The 27,465-nt window shown below is 40.0% G+C and overlaps 1 protein-coding gene and 1 long non-coding RNA gene across 4 annotated transcripts in view; one reads left to right on the forward strand and one right to left on the reverse strand.

The window, feature by feature from the left end:
* Positions 1-14,911, reverse strand: part of LOC131343528 (uncharacterized) — a 28,944-nt gene extending 14,033 nt beyond the window's left edge. Inside the window, exons 1-3 of one of the 2 annotated variants that reach the window (XR_009203147.1) lie at positions 14,829-14,911; positions 4,499-4,673; positions 4,291-4,374 (exon numbers count right to left, since the gene is read on the reverse strand). This is a non-coding gene — a long non-coding RNA (uncharacterized LOC131343528). Of the gene's footprint in view, positions 1-4,290; positions 4,375-4,498; positions 7,945-14,828 lie in introns of those variants that run through there. The other variant, XR_009203146.1, reaches the window with a different exon arrangement.
* unc5db (unc-5 netrin receptor Db) overlaps positions 1-26,104 on the forward strand; it is a 141,000-nt gene extending 114,896 nt beyond the window's left edge. For both annotated transcript variants that reach the window (XM_058375278.1, XM_058375279.1), the window contains 8 exons: positions 2,347-2,616; positions 4,628-4,712; positions 10,778-10,949; positions 14,883-15,107; positions 21,661-21,810; positions 23,198-23,362; positions 23,487-23,665; positions 24,581-26,104. In XM_058375278.1, coding sequence (XP_058231261.1) covers positions 2,347-2,616; positions 4,628-4,712; positions 10,778-10,949; positions 14,883-15,107; positions 21,661-21,810; positions 23,198-23,362; positions 23,487-23,665; positions 24,581-24,764 — 1,430 coding nt within the window. In that variant the 3' untranslated portion in view covers positions 24,765-26,104. The remainder of the gene's footprint in view (positions 1-2,346; positions 2,617-4,627; positions 4,713-10,777; positions 10,950-14,882; positions 15,108-21,660; positions 21,811-23,197; positions 23,363-23,486; positions 23,666-24,580) is intronic.
* Positions 26,105-27,465: the final 1,361 nt, after the last annotated feature.

A 27,465-nucleotide genomic window follows, 5' to 3' on the forward strand; every position in this document is an offset into this window, starting at 1 on the left:
TATTGTTTCTCATTAAGCAGCTCAGGTGATAATCATAAACATAATGTCCTCATTTCATCTCTCTGTCTCTCTCTCTCTCTCTCTCTCTCTCTCTCTCTCTCTTCCCTGTTCTCCATCAAATGAAGGAATGAATGTTTCCCAATGAACTAATACCCTGTTAGATGAGCACATTAATATAAAGCTGTGATTTGTATTACAGCTGCACTTCTGTCAGAGCTGCTGTTATAGAAAATCAATCAACACCGTTTCACTAATTAGATTAGTGATGTGGTATAGAACAAATGAATAACTGGCTTCTGACGTTTGCTGAAGATCTGTGTGGGTGTTCCACATGCTGCTTCGGAATAAAAAAATCATTTCCATGTTCCATCACGCTTGAGATGATAAGTTGCATGAAAATTATGTTTCCTTTCTTATGAAGGGATTGATTGACATGTGGAGTGTCTGCTAAACTGTGCTTTGAGGTTTATACAATAAAATTCTATTCTTCAATTAGATAAAGTCGGTCAGTAGTTGTTGCACTGACTGATGGTCTTTTACCTGCCTGTCTTAAGTGTTAAGGATTTTTAGAAATGACTGAAATAAGCACATATAATCTCAGTGTTGTATGAGCTAGAAGAAAATTGTTAAAAAGGCATGTTTGTGTGTCTTAATGTAATGAATGCATGCCGAGAATAATTTCTCTAAATACTCATGCTTCAGGAATTCAGCTGCTTACCGAAGCATGCTTATGCACCAATTAAGACACCTTTATTTCCCCCGAGTAGAACTTGAACAATTCTTTTCATCCTTTTTTTTTAAATCTCAAAAAGATGTCTGAAGAGTCGATCCTTCACCTCCAGTCACACACTATCAACATCATCTCCTCTGAAGCTGCTTGACCTTTTCACTGCATCTCAAACACAGAGCTGATGGCACGCCATGTCAAGTGTATCATGTCTCTCTCACGGGGGCATCTCGCGTTCATTCACTCTCACACATGGGGAAAGCCGCTGAGATGTTTTTGATTTTTTTTTTTTTTTTGCTTATAATTCATTTCACAGTGCTTATATTTATGGCACATGAACAGAAATTCAGCATAGTTTCTGTTAAAGTCAGCATCTTGGAGAATGATTCATTTGAACCATTAATGCAATGCTGAAATATTACCACATGTGCCAAAGACTGAGTCAGAGGGTCTCCAAATGACTGAATCAGTGTTTAGCTTGAGCTACAGAAAGCATTTGGCGAGTAAAATGTCAGTGACTGTGATCAGTTCGCCTGGTGTAATTTATGGTTTTCCTAAAAATAAAGGGCCATTAGCCTTGTGCCTCTCGCTGCGTGGCAGCTGGGCCGAGGGTTACAGTCTGTGTGGCACGTGGCACAGGGCGAGCCGGGCACAGGGGCAAGCTGGCAGAGGTGGAGGAGGAATGGTGAAGTATGACCACCGCCTGCTGGAGCTCACGCTGGGACCATCCCGATTTAGTCACTCTTCTCAAAACGAGAAGGTCACCCAAAGAGAGCTCGAATGGATGCTCCCTGGGAAGAGGAAGAAAAAAAGAGAGGTGGGGAAGGAGGGAGAGCTAGGGCAAGGGAAGATGATAAAGATATCACACCACGGGAGATTTGAGTCATAGCTAACAGCGAGGAGAAAAACAATTCAGAGAAAGTAAAAATCAAGCAATTAAAAACAACTTGTGAGTAGCAGCGTTGTGTAAAGCATGCTAATGAAACACAGCAGTTTGACTTTATTTTTTAAGCCCTGAAGGTTCAGATCCACTGTGAAGCATGGGCTCAGATGTTGTTTATGTTGCTGTTGTATGTATATTCTTCTATGTGTATATATTAAATATATACATTATATTAAAGAACATTTTTGAAAAAGGGGATAAAAAAAACAAATAAAAACTAAATGCTCTCTGGTGCTAGTTATATATTGCATCCATATTTCCGCACTATTTTCCTATTTGACATGCTCATGATGATATAATGTACCATTTTGATTGGGGGGTTTTTGGCCCAAGTGCAGAATAATCAGGAATGACTGCAAGACCCTAACCCTAACCCTAACCCATCTGATCTAGCACTCACAAGCTCAGGCTGGTTTTTAAAGATTAAAAACATCCAGTTTTTCTCACTGTAATTTATTGACAGTCCAGTTGTGGCCACTGGTTTCAGATTATAAATATTCAACGTGCTTCATATATTTATGCATCTACATTCTGTAGTGTGGCGAGAATGCTGAGTCTCCTGAGCCTTGACTTTATGCACACTAGTGCAAAATGCACACACACATTTTTCTTTCCATTGATATTAGCTATACTGATTATAGTAGAATAAAGAGTTATCCAGCCTTGCTTTTGTCAGGAAATCCTCTGCTGCTGAATTCGTCCACCCGGCCTGAGCAGACCTATAGCTTCCGAGACTCTGTGGGGAAAGAGCTGTTTGACCCACTGCCTGACGCCACGGCTAAAGTCCAGAGCTCCTTCACGGCCGAGTACCACGCCAAGACTTACCCCCAGGGCCTAGCGTCACCCGTGCCCACCAACAACGGACCCTACAACACCTACAGGACTCATCCGAGGAGCAGCGGCGTGTTCGGACACCAGGGAGGACGACTCGTCATGCCTAATGCAGGTAACACAGATTCCTTCAGCTCTCTATGAAATTTATTTACTGGAACAGGTGCCGAGACAACTAATTAAAACCTGATGGATCACACCATCACAGCTTTAATCACAGTTTCAACATTTACAAAGAGACATTACTCATTATTGGCAGAGCAGGGTTCAGTTCATTAGGACAAATTATTTATTCATTTGTATTTTTATTTGTTTGTATACATGTTTCTGTATATTTGTTTATTTGCTTATTCTTTTGTTTGCTTCTTTATTATTTGCTTATTCATGTGTTTGCTTGAAAAATCTGCATATTTGCTCATTTATTTATTTGCTTTTTGATTTATTTCTATTTGTGTGTTTACTTATCAGTTTGCATATTTGTTTGTTTTGCTTAGCGATTTAGGTTTTTTTTCTTTTTTCTTTTTGGTTGCTCATATATTTATGCTGGGTGCAGTTTTGTAAACAGATAAGCAGATATTCATTTGGAGCTGAATTGGACCGTGACGCTTCTAGGGCCAGGCTGAGGTCAGTATTATTTGCGGAAACAAGAAGTTCTGATGCTGTTTGAAGAAGCGATAAAGCTGCAGAATTAACACTGCTTTCTTATAGCTGTCTTTGTTTAACAGCGAGTCTGAGGGTCAGCAGCTTTATTCTAGCTTTAAATGTAATTGCCTTAGTTTGTTTTTATGTCTTTAATCAGTACACAGATGTGATTTTTTTCCCAAGCACTCCTAACCCTTTTCTCCTGATAATGATGCTGAGATTGGCTCTTTATCACAAATCCACTGCAGAAAGCGTGATGAGACGCGTTTGATTTAGCTGTGATGCGCTGTGAGACAGTCACAGTTTTCAGTGGCTAATGAGCAAAATGGTCAACAGTCCAGCAGCCTGCTTTCTCTTCTGAAGGGTACTTCAGTCCTCTTTAGAGTAACAACAAAATCGCCACCATGTCACCAGTCATTTCCCATCACTGATCTGTCACTTTTTGTAGCTATAAACAGCTGTTCTGTTCTCACCTGTAGTGAAACCAAGCATCTCTCTCTCTCTCATCTATCCAAAGAGACACCAGCAAGCCCCTAACAGCACAGAGAAATGACCTTGAAAGCACTCAAGCCTGTTCCTTCCTCCATGTTATGTTTCTGTATCTCAAAACTGACCACATTTTACACTTTCCAACTGACTTTCCAAGCTGACTTGCCTTCAAACCTCCAATTAAACTGCAATCAACATTTTCTTCCACAGCGCAGTATCTACCGGTCTATAGGTATATTTAAACATTCAATGCAATAACCCCATCCTCAATCCTAACATTAATTTTTTATACATTCAGAGTTTTATTAATTGGCAAATCTGAGGTATTAATCATAGGGGTGCACAAATCTTCACTCCTACACAAAATGTCACTTCTGTGTGGTGTGTTCCAGCCCTTTAGATTTCAGAATGTGGGTTTAAAATAGTCAGCGTGTGAAGTGTGAAGCGTGAGTCCACAGCTCAGCATCGGATAATACACTCCGAGTGCAACTGAATAAGACTCTCTCCATTTGAATAAATCCTGAGTAAAGCCTCTTGTTATTCTGAATAACCAAATCGTTTTCTATTGCCGGATCTCAGAACAGTCCATGTAAACCCAAAGGCAAACAAAATCAATAAAAAAAAAAACTTGCATTCATCATTTTATTCTTCCACATACCAACGAAATCATCAAGATCAAGATCTTGTTCCCAAGAAGAGAATTCTTTTAGCAGGTAGTCGTCAATCGATGACGTCTGAGCACCTGAAAATAAAGAGCGCATCTGACATATGATTATAATCATAAATAAGAAGGTTGTAATTTGAGAAAAATGACTAAGTAGTCAGGCAAAGCAATTACTCAGAGTGCATTTATTCAGTGTTATTACCGGAAGCTTGACGCAGGAATGAAACGCATTTCCATTCCCATGTGATCGGTTACATATTCACCCAAAGTTTTCCGATGGCTTTTCTGAAGCTCGAGCTGACGGCAGATGTCTGGTGTGTTGTTTGTGCAGGAGTCAGTCTGCTGGTGTCCCATGGGGCGATCGCCGAGGACACGTCCTGGGAAATGTACATGCTCATCGATCAAGGAGACTCCAGGTGAAAGAAAATATCCCACTAAACATTCTGTACTTTTCTTTTTTTCCTTTTTTTAACTCTTCCTGTGGTTTTTATACGATGTACTCAATATTACTTTCGTTGCTGTGTAGTAGTGCAATATGTTCAGGTTCATCTTAAGGTAACCTATGCATACAGTACGCATGTTTAATTCCAAATACCTTCCAAATTCTTCACTGCAGCTAGTTTTTTCGATGCACAAGATGGCGAGTGTGTGGCATTGACAGTGATATTAGCATGCTTTGGAGGCTTAGCATTTTAGAAAAGTGCACAAATGATGAGGAGAGAGAGCCGGGTGAACTATATAGCTGAAACACCGCTGCATCCTTCTCTTTAGTTAGAGATGAAGCAATGGCAAAATTCCAGGTTTTAATTAACTTGGAATATGTGCAGGGTGGCGAAGAAGAAGTCATCTGAATTGTTTCGTGCCAGAGAAGACCGCCAAGCAGTTAATTACTTTAGAAAAGTGTGGAAAGGAAAAGGTGTAACCAGTCGACAGAAGAAAATAATGCTCACATAGCAAGTGGGAAACGAAAAGGGTCAGAAGTGGCCCAGATTATGGAAAACAAAAGTGGTCAGAATGAGGTTGATTGGGGGTTTCATGGCTTTCATGAAATTTGCCCTTCTTCATGATTTTTTTTCCCCCACAGCTTTTAATGTAAACACAACTAAAACTGTTGTTTTGTGGTTAAACAATTGTCATTTTGTCATTTTTCTGGCAGTGAAATACGGCTATATTCCAAAATCCCTGGCAGCTGAATGTAGGACTGGATAAAATGATATGATGACATAATATTGCGATAAAGTGTAGTTTTCTAACGATTGGATTAACCAGTACATGATTGGATATCAAAATCTGCACTGTGTCAGAGGAATTGTTTAGTGTTAAATTGAATTAAAATAGAACTATAGTTTATTGTACTTAAGTGTTCAGTGAGAATGTCTGTATGATATTTCGCTTTATCACTATATCATTCTGACATTCACTTTGGATGAATTTTTTGCAGTAACCATATACCTGAATGTCATAGCAACTGTGGTTTCTGTTGGTTCAAGGTTTGCCATGAGACTACCCACCAGCTGAATTCAGTTCCTTTTTTGTTTGTTTGTTTTTTCTCGCACTTTCGTGTGTCCTTGCCGAATGAAGCAAACGGCCAGAAAGAAATTTTGTTTTGTTACCATAACACTAAAACATACATTGATGTCATGTCAAGGACAAACAAACAACAGACACTAGAACAGCTACATCCATGTTGTGAGATCTCTTCTCCTGTGTTCCTGACCTTGTGTTTTCAATCTCGCTTTCCTCTTCCTCAATTCTCTTCATTCTCACTATCACAAACACACAACAGATGGTGCGAGTGTGCTCCTCTCCAAATCGCAGTCTCTCGGCGGGGGCCCTGTGAGAAGATCGTTCCCCCTTCGCCCTCGTGAGGCGAGTCACAAGTGCCTTCTGGAGGCGCGTGTGTTTTTGCATGTTCCCTCCTTTAATTGGCTTAAATGACTTTAGAGCAAGGATCAAAACACAGCGCAGCCGCCTCCCGCCATTGAAGCGTGTCACATGGGAAAGCATATTTAAAACGGGTCTCAAATTAGAAGTCTGTCCTCCCGAAACGCTTTAAAGTCAAAGCAGATGAAATTAAACAGCACATGGGTTTTAAGTCGAGTTAAATTTTAATTTCCTTTAATCCATGTACACCTGCAGAGTTTGACGCAATGTTGTGGAGGATTATGGAGCAAGACATGAAACACAGCATTAATAACAGGTGTATATGAGTGGAGAAATTTATAAATCTACTTTATTATTGTTGTTCTAATCAGTAGGCAGCTAGCTAGGTGTAACGTGATGAAATACTTGATGAAACACTGACATAACCTTGGACCTGAATCTGGCCTGCATCAGCACAGAGTCATTGTTAAGACCCTGATTTTTTTCATTTGAAAAATTCGTCCAAACATATAAATTTGAACAGCAGATGAAAAAAATTTTGTACCATTCTCCTCTACAAATCCTTTCTTAGTTTCTGGCGCGGAAAACGTAATTCATACTACATGAAGTTCTTTTATTCCTGCATTAAGCAGAGTAACGACCCCGTGGCGGCCTCGTCTCATCTCTGCTGAAGGAGAACCGGCCTGGCTGTCATTGCTCACTCCGTATGCAGCCTTAATAGGGAACAAGGGGCTGATGGGAAGCAATTACGGTGAGCGGATGCAAAATGGGAGTGTTCCGAGTCATTGTGCACGCGGACATAGATCGAGCTTTCCATTACACGAGAGAGATGTTGCATTGTAGAAAAGTCACGAATGGTGAAGGTATGACCTTATCAGACATTCAGTCCTTTGCCATGGCAGAAAAACATTGGAGGAAAAAAAACATTATTTAATATTTGCCTTTGTTATTATATTCATTAATATTGTGCGTATTTTGTAGCAGGTTCCAGCAAGAGTTGTGACCCATTATTTCCAATAATGGCTATTATTGGTCATTCAAGTAACTGCTCTTTACAACCATGGTGGGAAGAAAATCATTTCAGAATGCGCTTTACGTCAAAACTGCGAGGCAGATGAGCTTTAACAGCAGAAGAACGAATCACATTCCAAAATGTTTGGCAAAAACAGTAATCTGAAGGTACTAAAGCCACCAATCGGTTTTCAACTCTCAATCTTGAACTATTCATTTCTGATGGAGGAATGAATAGAAATCATTGATATTAATATGAAGTTAATATACAATGTTCAACTTTATTTAATTTTGTTGACATTCCAGCACTGTGTTCTAAAAGTGTCTGGAACTTTCTGGAATGAAACAAACCCCAAGCTGAAGTGATTGAAATATTATTTAGGAGGATAATGTTGTCAAACAGCAGATTTTGGAAAGACGTTATTTTCAATGATACTCAGGCACATTAGATCAGAAGCATTCAAGAAAGTTGTAAAAGGCGTTTGGATGAAACCCATTATGAACTCCAGTGATGACCCTGAGGAGCTGTACAAGTTCTGTAGCCGTACTGAAAAAAAAATGGTCTTTGTGATTTTGATTAAATTAGTGCAGACTAATTATATTTTTGTGATAACATTTGACAAGCCAGGCTGCAATAAGAACTGTTCAGTAGTGGATTCAGACTTACTGTCAGCCTGGTGCTGGAGGATTGGGATTTGCCCAGTCATTTCCCATCACTGATCTGTCACTTTTTGTAGCTATAAACAGATTCTGTTCTCACCTGTAGTGAGACCAAGCATCTCTCTCTCTCTCTCTCTCTCTCTCTCTTTCTGTCTCTCTCTCTTCCCTCCTCTGAAGCCATCATCCATGAAGCTGTCACTCAACCCTTCTTTGGCCAGGAGGGAACAGTGGAGAATTGAATTTTCCTCTCCCACAGTCAGATAGTGCACATCGAATGCACCTTCTCTCTGCAGCATAATAGGAATCCATTAAAATCCACCAAACCCAATCGATCACGGCTGCCACCAGAAAGGTGACTTCCCTGCAAGATATTTTAAACCCGTCAGAAATAAGATTATACTCTATTGCCAAGCTTTTAGCCCATGTCAGCATTTTATTTCTGTTTGTTTATTGGCTTGTCTGTTTGTTTTGGTTTTTTATTTTTCTGGAGCGCTCCTCCGCATTCTGTGTCATTACAAGATTTTTACAAAACCCACGAGTCAAGTCATTAGCCGTAGCAATATTAAACATATGTATCAGTATTTGAGAGGTTGTTTGCGGTATTAAAACTCGCACCTCCACTCTATCAGATATCCATTAAATCCGAGACCCCGTCAGGAGCAGCGTGGCCACTAATGGCTCCCTTTCATTCCTCGTTAAGTCTCGCAGGGATGAATCATCCGTCACTTTGAATAATGCACCTCATTACGGACCTGGCTAGCTAGAGCAACAGACCCTTGACAGTAATGTGGAACAGAATCATGTTGAGGAAAGATGATGAGGCGCTTTAGACACTTAGGCGTCCTGTCTCACAGGTGTCATACGACAATCTAGATTTTGGCTCAGGTTACAGATGCAGGAGGTTTGGTTCAGATATTAAACACTAATTATGATTGTTTGGTTTAAAAGCTTGTTAAACAGTTTATTTACTCAAGATGGACTCATTTTGGTGTTTTAATAAGGAACATAATTCCTAAGGTTCCTTAATAAGGAACCTTATTCCTTTAATAAGGAATGAGGTCTTACTTCAAGACAGAGAGACATGAAGAAATGGTTCCAATGATCTTCCAGAGATCACAATTTTAAAACCGCAACTACACCACATACAGTATATCTGTGGCAAGGAGCTAAGGGAGCAAAATTGGCTGTCTCGGTCCCTCTGTATGCTCTGTAAGCTGCTGTATGTGGAAGAGGGCAGATTACAATTTCCTTTAAGTGTGATGCACTGCCCTGTGTTACAGTTCAAAATGCTGCTGTTGCCTGACTTCATGTGTCTCAGAGGAGCCTTCACCCTCCCCAGCAGGTAGAAAAGACATGGTTTGTGTGTGAATATGGCTGAATATCCATTGTAGGGTTGTTTGAAGGTGTGAATAAACATTCTAGCCCACAGTATTGAATATTTAATATGCAGAATGTTGGCTTTACTTTAAGGATGTGTTATTCACACATTCATCCAAGTGTGCTGACAAGTTCTTCTCGGGATCTCTGGTCCTTAAAGCGATGACAGTCGCATTGAACAAGGACATGTGAAGTGCCATCAAGGCTCAGGAGCTCTTGATTGAATAAAGTCAGAGTAAAAAAAAAAAAAAAACACCTGAATTAATGAACGGTTTCTTCAGGAAGCCATCATGCATGAAGTATGAAATTGTTAATATAAGTGAGTGGGCACAGATGAATAGTCTGATTGACAGTTATGGTCCTTGTTCCCTCTCAGGAGACGCTGAATTACATTCAGCAGCGACTTCTGAAAAGCCTTTTATGCTTCAGATACAACCTAGAAAAGTTAGAAAGTTAGGGCTAATAAGATATTATATAAATTCAGATATTTTAATGGGTGTTTGCCTTGCCAAATAGTTTCTTGTTAACAGAGGTCAAAGAGGATATTTTAAAAAAAAAATATGAAAAATAATCTAGAGTTAATTACTTGGCATGCTGTTTCTTTCTAACTCTTTCGAAATGTCCATTTGGAAACCTGCTTCATGCATCCTTTAATTAATAGCAACTGTAATGTAAACAAGACAAAATCCTTTTTTTTTTTTTTTTTTTTTTTTTTTACTAAGAATACTACGCGATCTCCTCCCACTTTGTCCCGAACTTTCATGACAGACATGAGCCTTTCGTTAACTCATCCTTAACGGGCTTTGTGTCATATTTCATGCACCATCACAAGGAAAAGACGGAAAGTGATGATAATAGGCTGGAAATTATACACAGAGTCTTATGAATATGCAGCAGCCAGTAAATGACTTGCTCCCAGGTGCCCTTCGAGAATCGGCAGCTTCTCTTTCTTTTTTTTCCCCTTTTTTCTGCTTTCTGCAGAATTATGGGCCTCTCGGCAAAAACATGCTTCCTTTAATGATTTCCAAGACTGCTAACTTGGCAGTTGGGGTAATTGTTTGTGCAGGATCATGCGGTTTGTTCGCACAGTCCTGCCGGTGCACGTTTGATTTGTTTTATGTTACCTGATTGTTAAATCCAGCCAGATGGGAGGATGTGAAATTGTAAAGTCGTCTGCAAAATTTGAACGTTAATGCTGTTTCTAACCCTCTGGTTCGGCACACTGTTTAGCAAAGGATGCTGCAGTGACCCAGATTATGTTTTATATTAACATTCATCGTTTGCAGTGTAAAGAGATTAATAGAAGTAGATGATCAAAAACATTTCTCTGCTTGATGAACCTCCTGATAGACATAGAGCACACGGGGAAGCCACTAACACTAGTGTTTCGTCTCAGATTTACAAACACTGGGCATTATTAGCACTTTTCTTTTCAGTGAACATAATGAGGTTCTTGGGGGAATTTTAACAATGCTGAACCTTGGCTTTACAGAATGTTGGTTTTTTTGTCTTTGTTAAAACTTTGCTTTGTCATTTTTCCTATCTGCAGCGCACCATCATTAGAGAGATGCGAAATCCTGCTGGGGCCAGAGGTCACGTACGGCCCCCCAGGCCTGAGCCTGACCTCCCCTGTTGCCATGACGATAGCCCACTGTGCCGAGGTCATCGGCGAGAACTGGAACGTTCGCCTAAAGAAGAAAACGAAGGACGACGAGTGGGAGGTACGAGGCGTCTTCCCCTCTCTCCTTTCTCGACCTCGGCTTCATTTGAAATTCAGATTGGCGAGCGGAGTGGCTGTCTTTGATTTATCATCCCTCCTCTCGCGCCGTGCAAGGTTCAGGTTATCTTTAAAAAACACTGCAAAAAGAAATGTGTGTACATCTCCAGTTCACAAAGCAGAGAGCTTGTTTCCTGTCAAGTAGATGAAGCGAAATGGAGATAGAGGGTCTGTTATGTAATGTGAAGCCAATGTGTCTTACAGAAGCCAGAGCAGGGAGAAAGTTAGGGTCATTTCACAAGGGCACAAGAGAAGTGGAGGGAATTTACTGGTGGGAATCAAATCCAAGTTCTCTAACTGCTCTAATTAAACACAACTAGCAGAATAGCTTTGAACCAGTCTGGGAACTGGGCACCAGACTAGTCAGAGAACTTATTTATCTCCAAACTACTTGGAAAACATGTGTCTATAAACTCTTTAGAGAATGTAACTCTAAAGTTGCAAGTGAATTTTACAATCTATGTATATTCAGATCTATAGTCTAAAAAGACAGCTCTAAAAAATAATCAGAACTAAAGTAAGTTAAGAAACTAAGTAGGTGATTAACTAGTAAAAGAGAATTTAGTTTGAATTTAATCAGAGAATTTATCTCAGAGATTGTGCAGCAAACCTAAAATCTTACCCCTACTTAATTATAATACTCAATATAAAACCAGTGTGGACCTTGACACTAGTATTCACGATCATTTGTTAACTTTAACTTAAACTGCACAATGCATCTGAAATGGCTTAAACATAGACAAACCCACACTTCTAATTCAATCTAATCTTTTCCAAAATCCAATTAAAATCATGAATATTCATATTTGTACATGTTCAAGTCTGATTGTAGTGGCATGGTTCCGATGTTGTATATTCATAGATAATAGCAGAACTCTTACAGTAAATCTCTACTGTTAAGGTTTAACTATTCTACCCTGCTGTGAGAGGCTTGCATGGAAAGGGAAAAAAGCTGAAGCTTTCTGAATGCAGCAAGCAGAGAACAAGGTGTTGACGTGTGAGAAAGCAGTACAGGAAACAACAAAAACAAAACAATTTTCCCATGTAATAACAGGGAGGCCAAAAGAACTGTCAAATAGAGAAGACCTCCGGGCCAAAGGGCCATCAAACACGTGTGCTGCTATCGATCCGACACCACCGGGGAAAACGAGCTGAAAATATTGGCGACTTGAAGCAATCTGAGAGAGAACCCTGTAGAGGGTGTCACTCCTGAACTGGTCACTCAGTCGTTGCTAAATCGAACGCTTAACAAGGTCTCACACCTCTGCTACATACATATGTCTATATCTATCTATCTATCTATCTATCTATCTCTCTCTCTCTCTCTCTCTCTCTCTCTCTCTCTCTCTCTCTCTCTCTCTCTCTCTCTCTCTCTCTATATATATATATATATATATATATATATATATATATATATATATATATATATATATATATATATAGAGATATATATATATATATATATATATGTGTGTGAAACCTATCAAAAACATTATTGTGGAAAATCTGAAAAAAATAAATACAAAAGTATTACCTGTAACCTGGTTGCCTAAATTTGGATATACCCTTTTATAATTGGGGTTATGGCTGTGTTCAGAGAGCAGTCACATTCAACTCATGATCAAAATAATCATCAATGAAATAATTTAAATAATTAACACCAAATAATGATCAGCTGCTTCTCTAGGATTTTCTTTACATCTGCTTGGTTTCATCCAACTGCTGCAGGCATGTAGGTATCAGAAGAGGGGTATAAAAGAATTTCCAAAACCAAGAACATGACATCCCTCCAAAATTTAGCCCTTTCTTACAAACAACATTCAAGCTCAACTAAATCACCCCAAACCATGTGTGTGTGGTGCAAAAAAAACTACCCTACTTTAACGCCATGCTTTAGGGCTGCTTTTCTTTAGCCAGAACTTGGACTCTTTACCTTTTCAAGAAATTTCACCTTTCAGCATGACAATGGCCCAAGTATACATCCAAATTAACAAAGGAATGGATTCATCAATAGGAGATCAATGTTGCTGAATGAGCTAACCAGAGCGCAGGCCTGAATCACACAAAAAATCTGTAGGGTGACCTGAAGCAGACTGAAGCACAGGGGATGCTCTTCCAATAGATCTAGAATGTTTTTGCAAGAAAATATTGCTAAGTCGAGATGTGCCATCCTGACAGACTCTTTCCAAAAAACACAGTGGTGTAATAAAATCAAAAGGTGTTTCAACAAAGAATTAGTTTAGTGGTGTGCACACTTATGCAACTAAGTTATTGTGTTACTAAGTGTTTTATTTTTCCTTTCCCCCCCTAAGAACTTTTCTGATTGTTTTTCCACTTCATTTTTATATGTTGTAATTTCACACCAAGGGTGGAAAATGTTAAAAAAAAAAAAAAGGATTTAACTTGGGCAACAGCAACAAAAAAAATCACCATTTTAATTAGGGGTGTGAGTTTTTATATCATATGTGTATGTACCTTATTTCTTGGTTCTTGGGAAATTGTTCAGCTGTGTTTGTGCTTCTTTTTTCTTTCTTTTTTTTTGATTTAAGATCTGAAATTGTTTCAGCACGTTGCATCAATCCTCAGCAGCGATCTAACAAACATTCCAGTTTTAGAAGCAAATTGACTTTTTCGCCTCACTGAAAGTGAAAGCTTTAGCGCCAGCCATGGATCCGTCAACGTCAGCGTAGTGAGAACGAATCAATGACCTCCTCTGGTAAGGCGCAGAGAGCCGGCAGTGGTGTCAGTTCACCTCCATAAACAGCTTGTTCTTCACCGCCGTTCACAATTATTTTTTCATCCCGGCTCGGGTCTTTTGTCCTCACACCACTGTACACTTGTAGTCTGGATTCAGACTCAGAGACAATATTGAAAAGAAGCTATATTGCTGTATGTACATACATACTGTATGTACTCAGCTCTGGCTAGACAGCGCGGCCCTGTTGTTCTTTAGAGACATGACCTTGGCTTTGGTGAAACAATTCGTTCTTACAAAGCGATTGTAGCTCCTGCTGTGTATAGCAGCTGGACAAAGCTTTCGTATTTAAACAGGAAAAATAGAAGGAGGCATCTCAGCAGATGGACACAATAAATTCCTTTCAGTGCACGTCAGAATTAACGTCTTTGCGCCAGCAGTCATTTTACACACGCATAACCGCCGTCGCTTCATAAGCAGCTGTGCAAGCTAGCAGAGAATGTAAGATGATTAAAGAAGTGGTAGCATTAAATTAGAGGTGGGGTTTAATTCATCCTAGTAGTATTTTTACTTTACCCCAAAACATTAGAAGTACAATATAAGTACATTAAATGCATATAATTATAAACTAGTGTACTTTGCTTTGAGTCTATTTAAAAATGCAAGTATATCAAAAGTGAACTGGTACAATTCATGTATAATTAAAATGGTAAGCATATCAAAGGTGTAATTATTTCAGTAGTATACTTAGGAATACTAGTACTTCAGTGTAATTCTCTTCAAGCATATTTAAAAACACTAGCAGATTAAATATAATATACTGTAAAATCACACACAAGCTAGTTTGTTTCTTTCAGTATGCTTAGAAATGGTAGTAGATTGATCATAAGATAGTGTACTTATCTTCAAGTAGTCCTCATGAAATTCTGTTATTTCAGTGGTAGAGAACTTCTCAAGTACACACAGATATGATAGTACATCAAAACTGGTCTACTTCATTTCAGGTACGATTAGCTAGCATATTAAAAGTAATCTACTACATTCTCCTTGAGTATAATTACAAGTGCTAGTATTTTATACATAGATCATGCAGTTAGCTGAATTGGTGCAGTAAACATTGATACATACCACTGGTGGTGTCTTTACACGCCTGCGCTAAAAACTTCTTTCTTCTCCATCCAGGAAGTGATGTCGGCAGATGACGATTCAACTTCCTGCTACTGCCTCCTGGACTCCGGAAGGTGCCACCTGCTGCTGAGTGAGCCGGGCTCGTACGCCCTCGTAGGTGAACCGCTGAGCGACGGCGCCACCAAGAGGCTGAAGGTAGCCGTGTTCGGCAGCTCACACTCCTCTATGAGCTACAGTCTGCGAGTGTACTGCGTCGACGACACGCCTCACGCCTTTCAGGTCAGTACCACAGTTGTGTATTCGAGTATCATAACGGCTACAGATTGCACACAGTGTTGTACGTTAGTGGTGTGGCGAGGTGTGAGTGTACAGGAATTCCATAATGGGGAAATCTCAAATGGTTATAGATAAACTATTTCAACCTTCTGCAAACAAGCCGATTTAAAATAAATATTCTAGCAGCTTCCAGTGTTAAATAATTTATTCATTCGTTCTGTATTGCAGCTAGTGTTATACGGTATGAGATTATCCTTTTTGAAAATATGGAGTGTAAGGAGATAGAAATATGCTCATGACTATTCTGTTGAGTTGTATGGTTAACACAATGTGTGTGTGTGTGTGTGTGTGTGTGTGTGTGGACACAATGTGAATTCTTATGAAAGGAATGTTTTTAAATGGATAAAATAAATGAAGCATTGCAGAGCCTCCAAATGCATTTAGGACTAAATTCATGCAGCTATTTTGCTGAGAACAGAGTTGGCCATTTACAATTTTAATTCCACTCATGTCCTTATTCAAATTTGTCTTTGTATGTAATCTTCTCCTAAAGTGCAACAGCTTGTCTAAACTGCCACTGAGTTGTGGCTTCATTACTGTGAGTGTTGTTGATGGAATAAAAATAATAATCAATCAGTAAAGATACGTTAAGATGCTTGTGGGGTGGAGCTTGGTGTTCAAGTCACTATCTCTCTTCCAGCTCCAAAACATACAGCCTCACTCCTGGGACACAATTTACATCTTCCTGCAATAGCCGGATTTCTTCCGCCTCCTCTAATTAGTGCACCGGTGATTGACTGCAGGCTAGCGTCTAGACTCTGTGTTTGTTACGGAACACCTACTTTCATAAGAGTCTGTCAGATGAAACCGAAGTCCTTCCTGCCAAATGATGCTTCTTCACAAGGAGTGTGTCACAAATGTATTCAAATTGCGTTGTCACACCATCCCTCGTTTATCTGTCATTTAGTAAAGTTGTGTGTACCTGTAGATTAAATTCTGTCTCTTCTCAGAGTTGGTCCATAGTGTCTACACCAACAAATAAATAAACACAGATGAAATGCATTATGTCGCTGCAATGTTTGTGTCGGAAGCAACCTACAAGTACATAATCATACCGCTCTGATTGAGTCACTTTATGAATTCATAATCCAGTCAATGCATCACTGAGTTTCAGATGGCTGGAGTTCAGAATTTGAAACCATGTACAGGACCAATGGACCGTTATTTTCTGGATGAATCACTATTAGTTCCATCAACTTAATGCTGAGAGCAAAAGTGATTGGTTAGAAAGTGTTGATTCTGCTATAACTGCAGCTCTGACTAGCTTTGGCTTCGAGGCGATTCAGGTTTACATTAATGTAGTCATTATATGATGGATGCACCAAGTAAACTAAGCTTAATAATACAATTCATTTTTGGTTTATATCTTTTTTTGTCTCAGAAATAGTACACATTTTTATAATCTCTTCAGAAACACTCAGAATTCATAGTATACATTGTATTTCTTGAGAATTTCCTTTTTCAGTGCATTGCACAATGCTAGCCTGTAGGTATGCTCGCAGTCTCCGCTGTAATTCATCCCAAAGGTGTTCTATCGGGTTGAGGTCAGGACACTGTGCAAGCTTCCTCCACACCAAACTCACTCATCCATGTCTTTATGGACCTTGATTTATGCCCTGGTACACAGTCATGTTGGAACAGGAAGGGGCCATCCCCAAATTGTTTACACACAGTTGGGAGCACGAAATTGTCCAAAATGTCTTGGTATGCTAAGGCAGTAAGAGTTTCTTTCACTGGAACTAAGGGGCCAAGCCCAACCCCTGAAAAACAACACCTGAATTCCTATTTTGGCAATATAGTGTACATGCAATATACTTTGCAAAACAGGCCTAAAATTTTCCTAGCATGGTCATATGCACCAAGGTGCTAGACAGCTTGGTTGTGGATGTTGGTTCATGCTCAGACAATTCCTACAGATCATAAAAGTCTGAACCATCCACTCTACAGTTCCCCAAAGGTGCCACCATTGGTTCGACATCTGCAGATTGCAGGTCATTATAGTAAACTGACGTTATTTGTAGATCAGCTTGTGATGTGATGCTGCTGGTAAAATCCATTTAAAACGTGTTCACAGCCTATAAAGGGATACACACGGTCTCTGACACTGTGGCAGTCAAATGATGGTCAATTGGTGTTAAGTAGCATAAAGGGATGTACATAGTCCCAAACACTTTAGCGTTCAAATGATGCTCGATTGTTGTGTGGCATAGCCTGTTATTTTCCTACATGGTTACACTATCAGCAGACACATGGCACGACGGAGGCATGGATTTGTGTTGTTCGTGTCATGACCCTTATCTGCATCTGCAAGAGAAATTTTTCATGCTAGTTTGAGTGAGTCCAAACAATTGACTTGTTTTGAGAGGATTTAATAAGATCTATTTCAGCAACTGTTTGATTAATGCCTTGTACAAGTTAAGATGAATAAATCCATGTGGCTCACACTCGTTCAATTTTGAGGAATTAACTACCTCGCTAACTACCTCCTATCCATGCCATTTGCTCATCAGTAAAGAAAACAGAAACCTACATTCTGGCAGTGTTTATAAGACAGCAGCATTAAAAATTCAGCAATTAGAGTTCAGTACATGTTCAGGTCTGAGAGATGTAGCGCTGAACCATTTTTTTTTTTTTTTTTTTTTTTTTTTTAATCGGACTATTTGTCTCCTGTCTGTTAGCTGGAATGAGTCTATCCATCTCTGACCTCTCTCATTAACACTCTGTTTTTCGCCCACACGGTCCAATGCTCGACGTTTAGTGTTGTTTATTACACCATTGTCAGTACACCCCAGAGACTGAAGTGTGTGAAAACCCCAGAAGGGCAGCTGTGTCTGAGATGCTGGAACCATCACGTCTGGTACCGGCTACCATAACCACAGGCAAATGAGCTCTCACAGACACACACACACACACACATCTTGTCCATGATGATGTTTGGACTCACGACATCTAAACCATTCGACCTCATGACTCATCGCTTAGAGGAGCAGACTTGCTGTGTTAACAAGCCAGGAAATGAAGAGGGTCACTGAGTTTCTGTATGTCAGTGTGTGTGTTTGTGTGTGTTAAGGACGTAACTGAATATGAATGTATAATTCAGAATGAACAGATACAGTTAGGATATTAACTATTAATATTTTTTAAAAGATTGCCTGAAAACTTCACAGGTCATCTGGTTGAGACTAAAGGACTGGGATCCTGTACAACACAACAAAAAAAAAAAAAGTCATGAGGGCAGGAGGTTTATACGCTCATGCAGGCTAATGAGCAGTAAGCTTGACCTGTAACTGCAAAACACTGAAGCTGAACACACATCAGAAAATGCGAGAGCAAAAACAAAACCGCAGAAGTGTATATCTGTCGTGCTTGGTTTAGCGGGCATGTTTTTGATTTTGTTGTCAGGTTTTTGTTTTTTCTGTCATGTGTTTGCTTTAGATGTAGGTGTTTATATATTTTTTTGCTTCTTTTGCTGCTAGGATTTTAGTTTTGTTTCAGAATTTGCTGTCGCTTTTTTTCACTTTTGTTGTCATATACTTTACACCTCAAGGACCGCAGATTACAGCCACCTGCCTTCGATTAACACTTCTTTCTAAATCAAATAAAGCTGGTTATGCAAACCAGTCTAGTTTGGAAAGGTAATAAATGGAATAAGGATTTGTCTGTGGTCTCCAGTATTATCATTTAGACTGCAAAAATAGCATCTTGGCAGTCGTTTTTTTAATAAGGTGATATATTGAACATTTCTTGTTAGCATTGTTTGGAGTGTGATAGGAATATATTAATTATCTATTAATTAGAGCTCACAGGTGCTCAGCTGCAGGTGGCTAATGGAGAAGAAATGAGTTGAGTCAGTGGAGATTGAAGATGTGTTCATGAGCTGCTGGTGGTTGAGTGTTTCCCGTGTGAAAGAAGTTATTTGTGGCTGAGTAATCCGTTTATTTCAAATAGGCAACGGATAATGGTGCAGCAAATCCAGATATAATCCAAAATGCCATCTAGACTTCGGAGGACTAGAGCAGAGAGGGCTTACAGTAAGAGGATAATGCTAGCTCTAAAGGGTTCAGAAAGTTCTAAGAGCTAGCATGGCACTGCCAGGCCCTCCAGCAAGACCCGAAAGTCACTTTATACAAAAACATCTGGCAGAACAGATAAAGTTCTGCCCATTACTGAGGCTCCCAAGTTCCTCAACATACACTCTTCTTTCCTTCACACTGAGGTCTTATGTTTGTGCATTTGATATTGTAGGATATAAATCCAGACCTAGTGTGCACTAAAATGGAGCCATATCTTTCAGGATCAGTCACTCAGTCTAGTGCAAAGCTAGAAATCCCACCATCATACTCTACTGATCTATCGTACCCTACTCATATCATCTCTTGCTTAAGTCACATGTTCCAGGACTTCCTTTCAAGCTGATGTCTCTGATCCCACTCCTTCTTTGCTCTCTATCCACTTCCATTTGAGATAAGTCTTATACTTTTGTGTTACAGCAGGTAGCACTGCCGCCTCACAGCTCCAGGATCCAGAATTTAACCATGATTTTGGGTTATTGTATGTGTGTGTGTGTGTGTGTGTGGAGTTTCACTGTTCTCCGCATCTCTGAGTACATTAGGTGGATGGATGGTACAGTGGATTAGCAGAAGTCTTCTTCTTATTGCAGGTTGGGACATAATTAAGTACAGTGTGTGCTGGGGAATGTTACAATCACATTTTTAAATACCTGCATCAGGTTTCGTTCGGAAAGTGTGATGTGGTTAAAAAAAACGAAAGGTGACAAAAAGCAAACCACAAGTTTTGTTTTCAGTAAAGAGATGATGTCACACTGCTTGATTACAGGTTGTGTTTTCGTGTTGCTGTCAATGTTGCTGTTGCACACACACACACACACACACACACACACACGTCAGCATCAATCAGTGTAGTGCTGCATGAGTGCTCACACTGCTATCAGTAAGCAGGGTGAGATTGCAAATGCTCAGAATAGATGCTGTTACCCCACTCACACACACACACACACACCCACACACACACATCTGAGAAAGCCAGTGAGACACAAAGCAGTTATGACAGATGAACAGTGCTACACCTGAAAGCAAGGCAGCCGTTAATCAATTTAAATTCAATTTATTTTTCTAAGGTTCACACTGATTCTGTTTTTTTTGTAAGCATCTGTGTGTTTGTGTGTATACTGGTTTGTGTTTTGCTCTGTTTTTGCATCGCCATCGCCATTTTTCATCTGAGCCGGGAAACGCGAAGATTCTCAGAGGATTCCAACTCTTTCTAAAAGTGGATATGCTGATGCCAGGTTTTTTTTCCCCCACTGAACCGTCAACCATAAAATCTGTGACTCACACACTACAGTACTGTTATTTCTGATTATGTATTTTTTTTATTCTTTTTTTTTAAGCACTTTTACATGTGGGATGTAATGATGGTTACAGCACCGTAGATTTAATTGTGTTTATTAAGAGTGTAATGTTTAGGCTTTACATAAGATAAACCAGCACACTCACTTCCTGTCCTAGGATCTGAACCTACATCCATTTCATTTTTATTCGATTGTGAAATGTCTTGTAGTAATAGGTCATGGTGACTTTAAAGGGAGTTTAAAGCTTTATGAATATGTGTGGTGGAAAGGTAGAATTCTGACATTTCTAACCAATTCTTATGAAAGCAAAACATTACTGACACATTGTAAAGAATTATCATTTTACATCAGAAAATGAGTTCTCACCAGTTTCTGTCTCATCACCTGAGTTAAAAGTCACTCATGGTGCTAAACACAGCCTCATTGTCACCTCTTCACTCTGATATCTGTTCATGCTGATTAATTCACTCACTTGTGTACTGTTCTCTTTTTAATTTCGTCATCGAAACGTATGTCAAACCTGCTGTTGCCAGTTAAATGAAGGAGTAACATCTGAGTTATTAAATCAGAAATGGAGAATAAAGATTTCTAGTCATTCATGATCTATAGAAAAGGTTAAATCGATCTAACTACCCCACTCAGGTGAAGTTTCTACCCAAAAAAATCCTTTTCAGTTGCTGTCCCATGTCCAACAAAGGGACTCCTCAGGTCAAAAAGTCTGGAGAGACTCATTGAGAGTAAAGAAGCTCGCTTTAACAAACTAGAGCAGAGCATCTCTGACATCTCATTATCACTGCCATTCTTCACCACCTTCATCTCTGTGGTTTCACATTAAATCACACCTCCGACATGTGATCTTTGCAAGTTTCATGACAACACCTGGTTGAATCACTCACAGAGGTTCCTGGAATTTTCCTACTCTACGGTAGAAATGATACAGAACTAGCAAGGAGCAGACATGTTCAATATAACACCAGTCCAGACGTTTTATTAAATCTTCGGTTTGAGCCTTCGGGGAAACCTTTAAAGGTTGTGGCAATCAGCTAAAGAACCCTTGAGAGTTGCATAAGGAGAGCTATAAGTTGAAGCTCTTTATATAGTTGAATGCTTTTTTATGCCTTGCCGTAGGGAGTGGTGACTGCAGAGAGCAACAGACATGGCTTGCTCCTGGAGGAACCGAAGACGCTTCTGTTTAAAGGGAACACCAACAATCTACAGATCTCCATCCAGGATCTGCCCCAGTTCCCGTGGAGCATCAAACCCTTTAGCACCTGTCAGGTGAGGACCTTTATTAGGTTTATCTCATACATTCCACAAGAACAGTGTCTTGCTGCAGAAGTACTGCAGATATTTACCATTGTCCTGCTTTATGTAGAAAAGAATCTGCTACTTGGCTGTTGATCTCCTGAGATTCCTAAGATGAAACATGTGTGGGAAGAATGACCTTCTCTCTATCACTCAGAACAATGCTAGTTAATTGCAGGCATTTGTTATAAGATGTATCTAGAACAAGATAGTTAGCATTATGTGTCAGGGGAACTGAGGGTTAGCCCTCGGGCCTTTCAGGGTTGCTAGCTGTCATGGATAAATTATATCATGGGAGAAAAAATATACATATTTGTTCATTTTGTAACATAGTTTTTCTGTGGATATTAATTAAGGAATAAAACACTTGCTATGGGAAATCGATCAACTAATGTGAAGTTACTGATCTGAAGTTTTCAATAATACCATGTTCCAGAGTGTTTTATACGACATCTATCGTCTGCACAATGAGAATCATTTTTTTCAGGAAATGGATTCGGCTCTTTTTCCGGCCATCATCTTAGCAGACACTACTATAAATTTAAATCCCTTTTAAACAGTGTTAACATCATGAAGACTTGTTAATTAGCAGACGAGTCGAGTCAGGTGTGTTAGGGTTCCACTAGGCTGGATTTAATCTTTCGCTCCATCTCCTTCAGCTTAACACCCCTCCTTTTTCCACTGATCTGAAATCAGCTCTGAGGATGTGTGATGGATTAGGGTTCGGAGAGAATGAGAGAGAAGCTGATCGAAGAATTAGATCTGAAACAGACCTGGAAGTTTGACCGCTTGACAAAAGTTTTTCAGTGGGAAGTGAAAAGGTTAGTCTCTAGACTACAGTCCCATCATGCACCTCTCCTGTCCCTTCATGAATAACACCCTCTTCTTACGGGGGGGTTGCGGGAAGTCAAGGGCACTTGCTGCTCTTGTGCCTCATTGCTGAAATTAATTCGACACCAAAGCTGACGTTGCTCTCCAGTGCTCACGTACTGGGCGCGGGGCTTAACCTGAGAGCGACCTGACTGCTGGAATTAACAAGAATTTGGGTCAGAGCCTGGTTTTGTCCTGAGCATCTCAAATACAGCTCCTTTAGCAGAGTAGCAGTGCTGACTCAGTGACTTTACTCACATAACTGAACACTGTGTCTCTTCTCTCTTCATCTTTCTCCCCTATTTTCATCTCTCTATACATCTGCATTACTTTCCTTCTCTACCTGCATTTTCATCTGTCTTTTTTTCTATTTTTCTTTCTCCATCTCTTTAAATTTGTTCCCCTCTCTCTCTCTTTTTGCTCTATCCTCTTTTCCCTTTCTTTCTCTATATCTCTTTCCCCATGTCTGTTCTCCACATTTGTGTTGCAGGAGTTCTCCTTCTCGCAGGTATGGAGCAGTAACCAGCAGCCTCTGCACTGTGCCTTCTCTCTGGAGCGCTTCAACGTCGGCACCTCGCAGCTCTCCTGCAAGATCAGCGTGCGCCAGGTCAAAGGTCACGAGCAGATCCTGCAGGTCTACACCTGTGTAGAGGAGGTCAGTTCTTGTTTCGTGAACCTGGTCACAAAAAAAAAAAACTTTCACAATACATGAGTCATGACATTTGTGTATTTTGAGTTCAGCTGATTTGCTGCATGCTTGCCTTTTGACGTTTTTCCAGAAGGAGAAGGAGACGCTCCCATTTTTTATGCAGACCGACTGCACGGTCACCTCCCAGACGGGCGCTAAAGCCTTCAAAATCCCTCCGTCCATTCGGCAGCGCATCTGCGCCACCTTTGACACTGCCAACACCAAGGGCAAGGACTGGCAGCTCCTTGCTCAGAAACTCAACATTCAGAGGTAAAAGCCTTGCCCAAAGACGCAGACTTTCTTCAGCTTAAGTTGCTCAGAGTGACAAGTTACTGTAACTTTTTTTTTTTTAAATAAACCACTACATATCTCCATTTCGCCTTCAGTTCTTCCACTTAACGCTGACGCATGCTATGCTATGATACGACACCACGCTCTTTAAATAATCATGCTGTAATGGCATATACGTTATACATTATGCATGTTCTGCAATATTTAATAACTTATGCATGCTAAGCATGTCATTTCACAAGAAGGGAAGCATCTGATGTTTTAGGCACCATCGTTGTTCAGCTTTATTAAGGAATGTTATTATTTCATGAACGCTGAGGGCTTCTCAGATAATTTACTACTCGGAGCAAATAACTGCCCGTTGTTTGAGGTTTACACAAACGAACGTGTTGAAACACTGCCATCAAGTGGCTGTGAAAATGAGCACAAGATTAATGCAAGCCCTTAAACTGACTGTAAATACGTGTAATTCTGAACAAGATGATATTTGATTCATTAGAAATAAATCCAAAGCACTCATTTGTTGTAAAAGTGCTGGTTTTCCCTCTTAGTCTCTCTTATCAGAGCATAGAGTGATAATTGGCTCAGCAGAAAAAAAGATGCTGGGAATAAAGGCACATGAGTGGAGCCAAAGACTGCAGCATTTTAACTCTGACATACAGTTAGAACTAAATAATAAACATACAATAGTATTATAACACAGTGTTGTTTGTTTCTTGATTCTGATTGGTCCGAAGGTGATTCATTTTCAGTAACAGCAGCTCGACAGAAGTTTCAGCTGGAAAACAAATGAACAATTTTTTGTTCCAACATGAAACAGTAATCCTATATACATATCTAGTTGCTGGTGTCTCCATTCAATCACACCTATTGGCATTTTATCCTCTTCCTCAGGAACCTGTCGTATTTCGCTCAGCAGCGCAGCCCATCCGGGGTCATCCTCAGCCTGTGGGAGGCTCAGCACCAGGCCTCTGGAGACCTGGATTCGCTGGCCAGTGCCCTCGAGGAGATCAGCAAGATCCATTCGAAAAGTTTGGCCCAGAGCCCGAGCGAGACGCAACCAGACTACAATCAGTGACAGAAAGACGTGAATGTGATCCGTCTGTAACCTCAAGACGCGAGTGCTCACGTCCGGCTCCAGAGAAAGATAGAGAGAGAGACGTGAACACAAGGAGTGTGTAACGACGGAGTGAAAGGACGCACTGCTTTAAAAAAGAAGAGGAGAGCACTTGAAGAAAGTTCTGCCTCAGCTGTACCGTCATTATGAGGGTCAGCTCGGGTCATAAACCTTCTTAACCATTTCCTTTTTTTCTTTTAAGCTTCGCCACTGGTTCACAGGCAGCATGGACCTTTAACGCTTCAGTGTGCTACTACTTACTTATTTCGTGGTTCGGTTGCACTATAAAGCATTGTAGAGGTCAAGTGTGTGGCGCGTTTCAAAAGAAGCGACGTGGTTTTCCCTTTTGTGAGTGAGGATCTGTTTTTCCCGCACACTGTGTACTGCGACGTTTCGTGTTGCCGGTAGGGAGCCATTGTAAAAGCAGCGACTGGGACGCAAGATGAATAAAATATGTGCTTTTCTGTTTAATGTTGTTTTTAAGATGTGTAAGCGGAGGGGTGGGGGGTCGGGGAGCGCAAGCATGGATCTCTGCGTTGAACATCAACACAACAGCTCCAATGTGTTTCTCTTAGATAACAACAGCAGTTACTGCGGTCGTCTCTGCATGGAGGACGTTGCTCTGCCGAGACAGTTACAGTCAGATAATTTACACGAGCCCCAAATCAGCTTGAAAAAGAAAAAAAAAAAAAAAGCCTCAATCTGACAGACGCCTCATTTCCTGCAACCGATACAGCAGTGGAGGATGTTAAGTAGGGCTTCAGTTTAGAGAGAAAATTGAGGCAAACAGCCGCTTTTAGAATGGGATTAACATTTTGTTTAACATCTTCCATGTTTTGTTTTTTTCCAACTGATATGTTTTCTTTATACAAGAGTTTCATGTATGAAGCGATTTATGTACATTTATCTCTTGCTTTAGGTGACAGAAACAGAATCAGTCCGAACAAACGACTGATTAATAATCCGTCAGTTTCTGTTCGTTTCCATGGTGACAAACATACTAAAGATGACAACACAGAATGAAGAGAGGAATTACATAATGGTGCAGGAAACTGCCTTTTTAATGCCATAGTGTCCCATCAAATGTGAAACAGATTTTTATTTCCTGAATGAAACTAAATTATTCTGGTCTCCTCCTCAGCTCAGCTCTCCTCTTTCTGCTGCTGATGAAATTCCAGCCACATGACAATAAATATATGCATAAATGCAGGATTTTTCCTCGCTTGATTTTTTTTTTTTTTTTTCCACAAGATTTTAATGTATTAACAAACAGTTTATCCAATAAAGTTAAATGGAAAGAGCGTCTGGCTTTGTTCACTGATATGCTACTAAACATAACACAATTTATGCCATGACAACACACACACTCCATTTCCCAGAATCCTCAGCCAAATAAACTACAAACTCAGTCACATGATCAATCCTGTTCCTCAAAAGTTCTACACAAACACCAGATCATCCACCCACTCGGCACCTTTCCCCAGAAATAAGTCAGATTTGGTTAAAGTGCTGTCGAATTCTTTAATCTGGTCAATAAGTTTGGATTTGTTTTTTTATAACCACAGATCTGAATGTAATGAAGATGCTTATTTAGCTACACCACTAAATCCCAAGCTTTTACTTGAAAACTCACAAATGCAAACAAATATATAAAATGTGGGATTGATACATCCATAACTGTTCCACTTAAAAATGCCATGGATATTCGGCGTAATGTCTTTTACACAACACACAGTGCACTGTAGTGCAGTCTTTACACTAATACAGGAAGTGAAAGTGCTTGGGACTTGACTCAGGTTTCAAGGGTTAATATAACCAATATGGAGCGAGCACACAGCCATCTGTTACTGCCAGCCTCCTTTTGAATCAATCGGAAATAAAAAAAGAAAGTGCAGTCTCCCCAGAAACCTTTAGTGGGGAAAAAATAGGCTCTTATCTGTTCTGACCGAACTCGGCCACAATAGAGGAGAACATAGCAGCGAGATAGATGTAACCCGAAAAAGAGCAGAGTGGAAAAGGTTGTCAGAACAGAGACGGATAGGGCAGCGCGACACCATGCCCGTCTTTTCCAAATCATCGCCTTCATTAATCTGCTTCCTCCATGGGGCTCATTTCTGGCGATTTTTTTAATAGCACTCGCTCAGCGAAAGACACGTCCTTGTGGTCATTAACAGTGAAAGATGTTATCCGGTTAGCATGAACGTCTCGAGATGTCTTTTAACATTCACTTTTTGAATTATGGACTTCTTCAAGAAATCGTATCTTCCTGTTCAAAATAGGAAGCGTGACTGAAAGTTAAAAACTTCAGATGAAACAATTAAAAAAAAAAAAAAAAAAACAGTGTAATGGAGCACATAAGGACATTGCTAAGAAGAATATCCTGGCAGGTGCAGAGGAAAAAAATGACAACAATTCAATTTTAGGTTGATGGACTGGAAAATTCCCAAAACCAATCAGAACAGTACGCAAAAAAAATCTCCACAAAGATTCTGATCTAAGAGCTCGCTGTCAGGTTGTCATTCAAGTAACACATGCACATTCTTGTGTGATGCATTTGATTATGATGCTGATTAGTAAGTGCATGTGTCAAGCACCAGTGTGACTAAGAACACAAATATTTCCGGAGGCATAATTCTGGTATTCAAGGAAATTCTCAAGCTAA

The sequence above is a fragment of the Hemibagrus wyckioides genome, linkage group LG22 (assembly GCF_019097595.1).
Source record: "Hemibagrus wyckioides isolate EC202008001 linkage group LG22, SWU_Hwy_1.0, whole genome shotgun sequence".
Lineage (NCBI taxonomy): Eukaryota > Metazoa > Chordata > Actinopteri > Siluriformes > Bagridae > Hemibagrus > Hemibagrus wyckioides.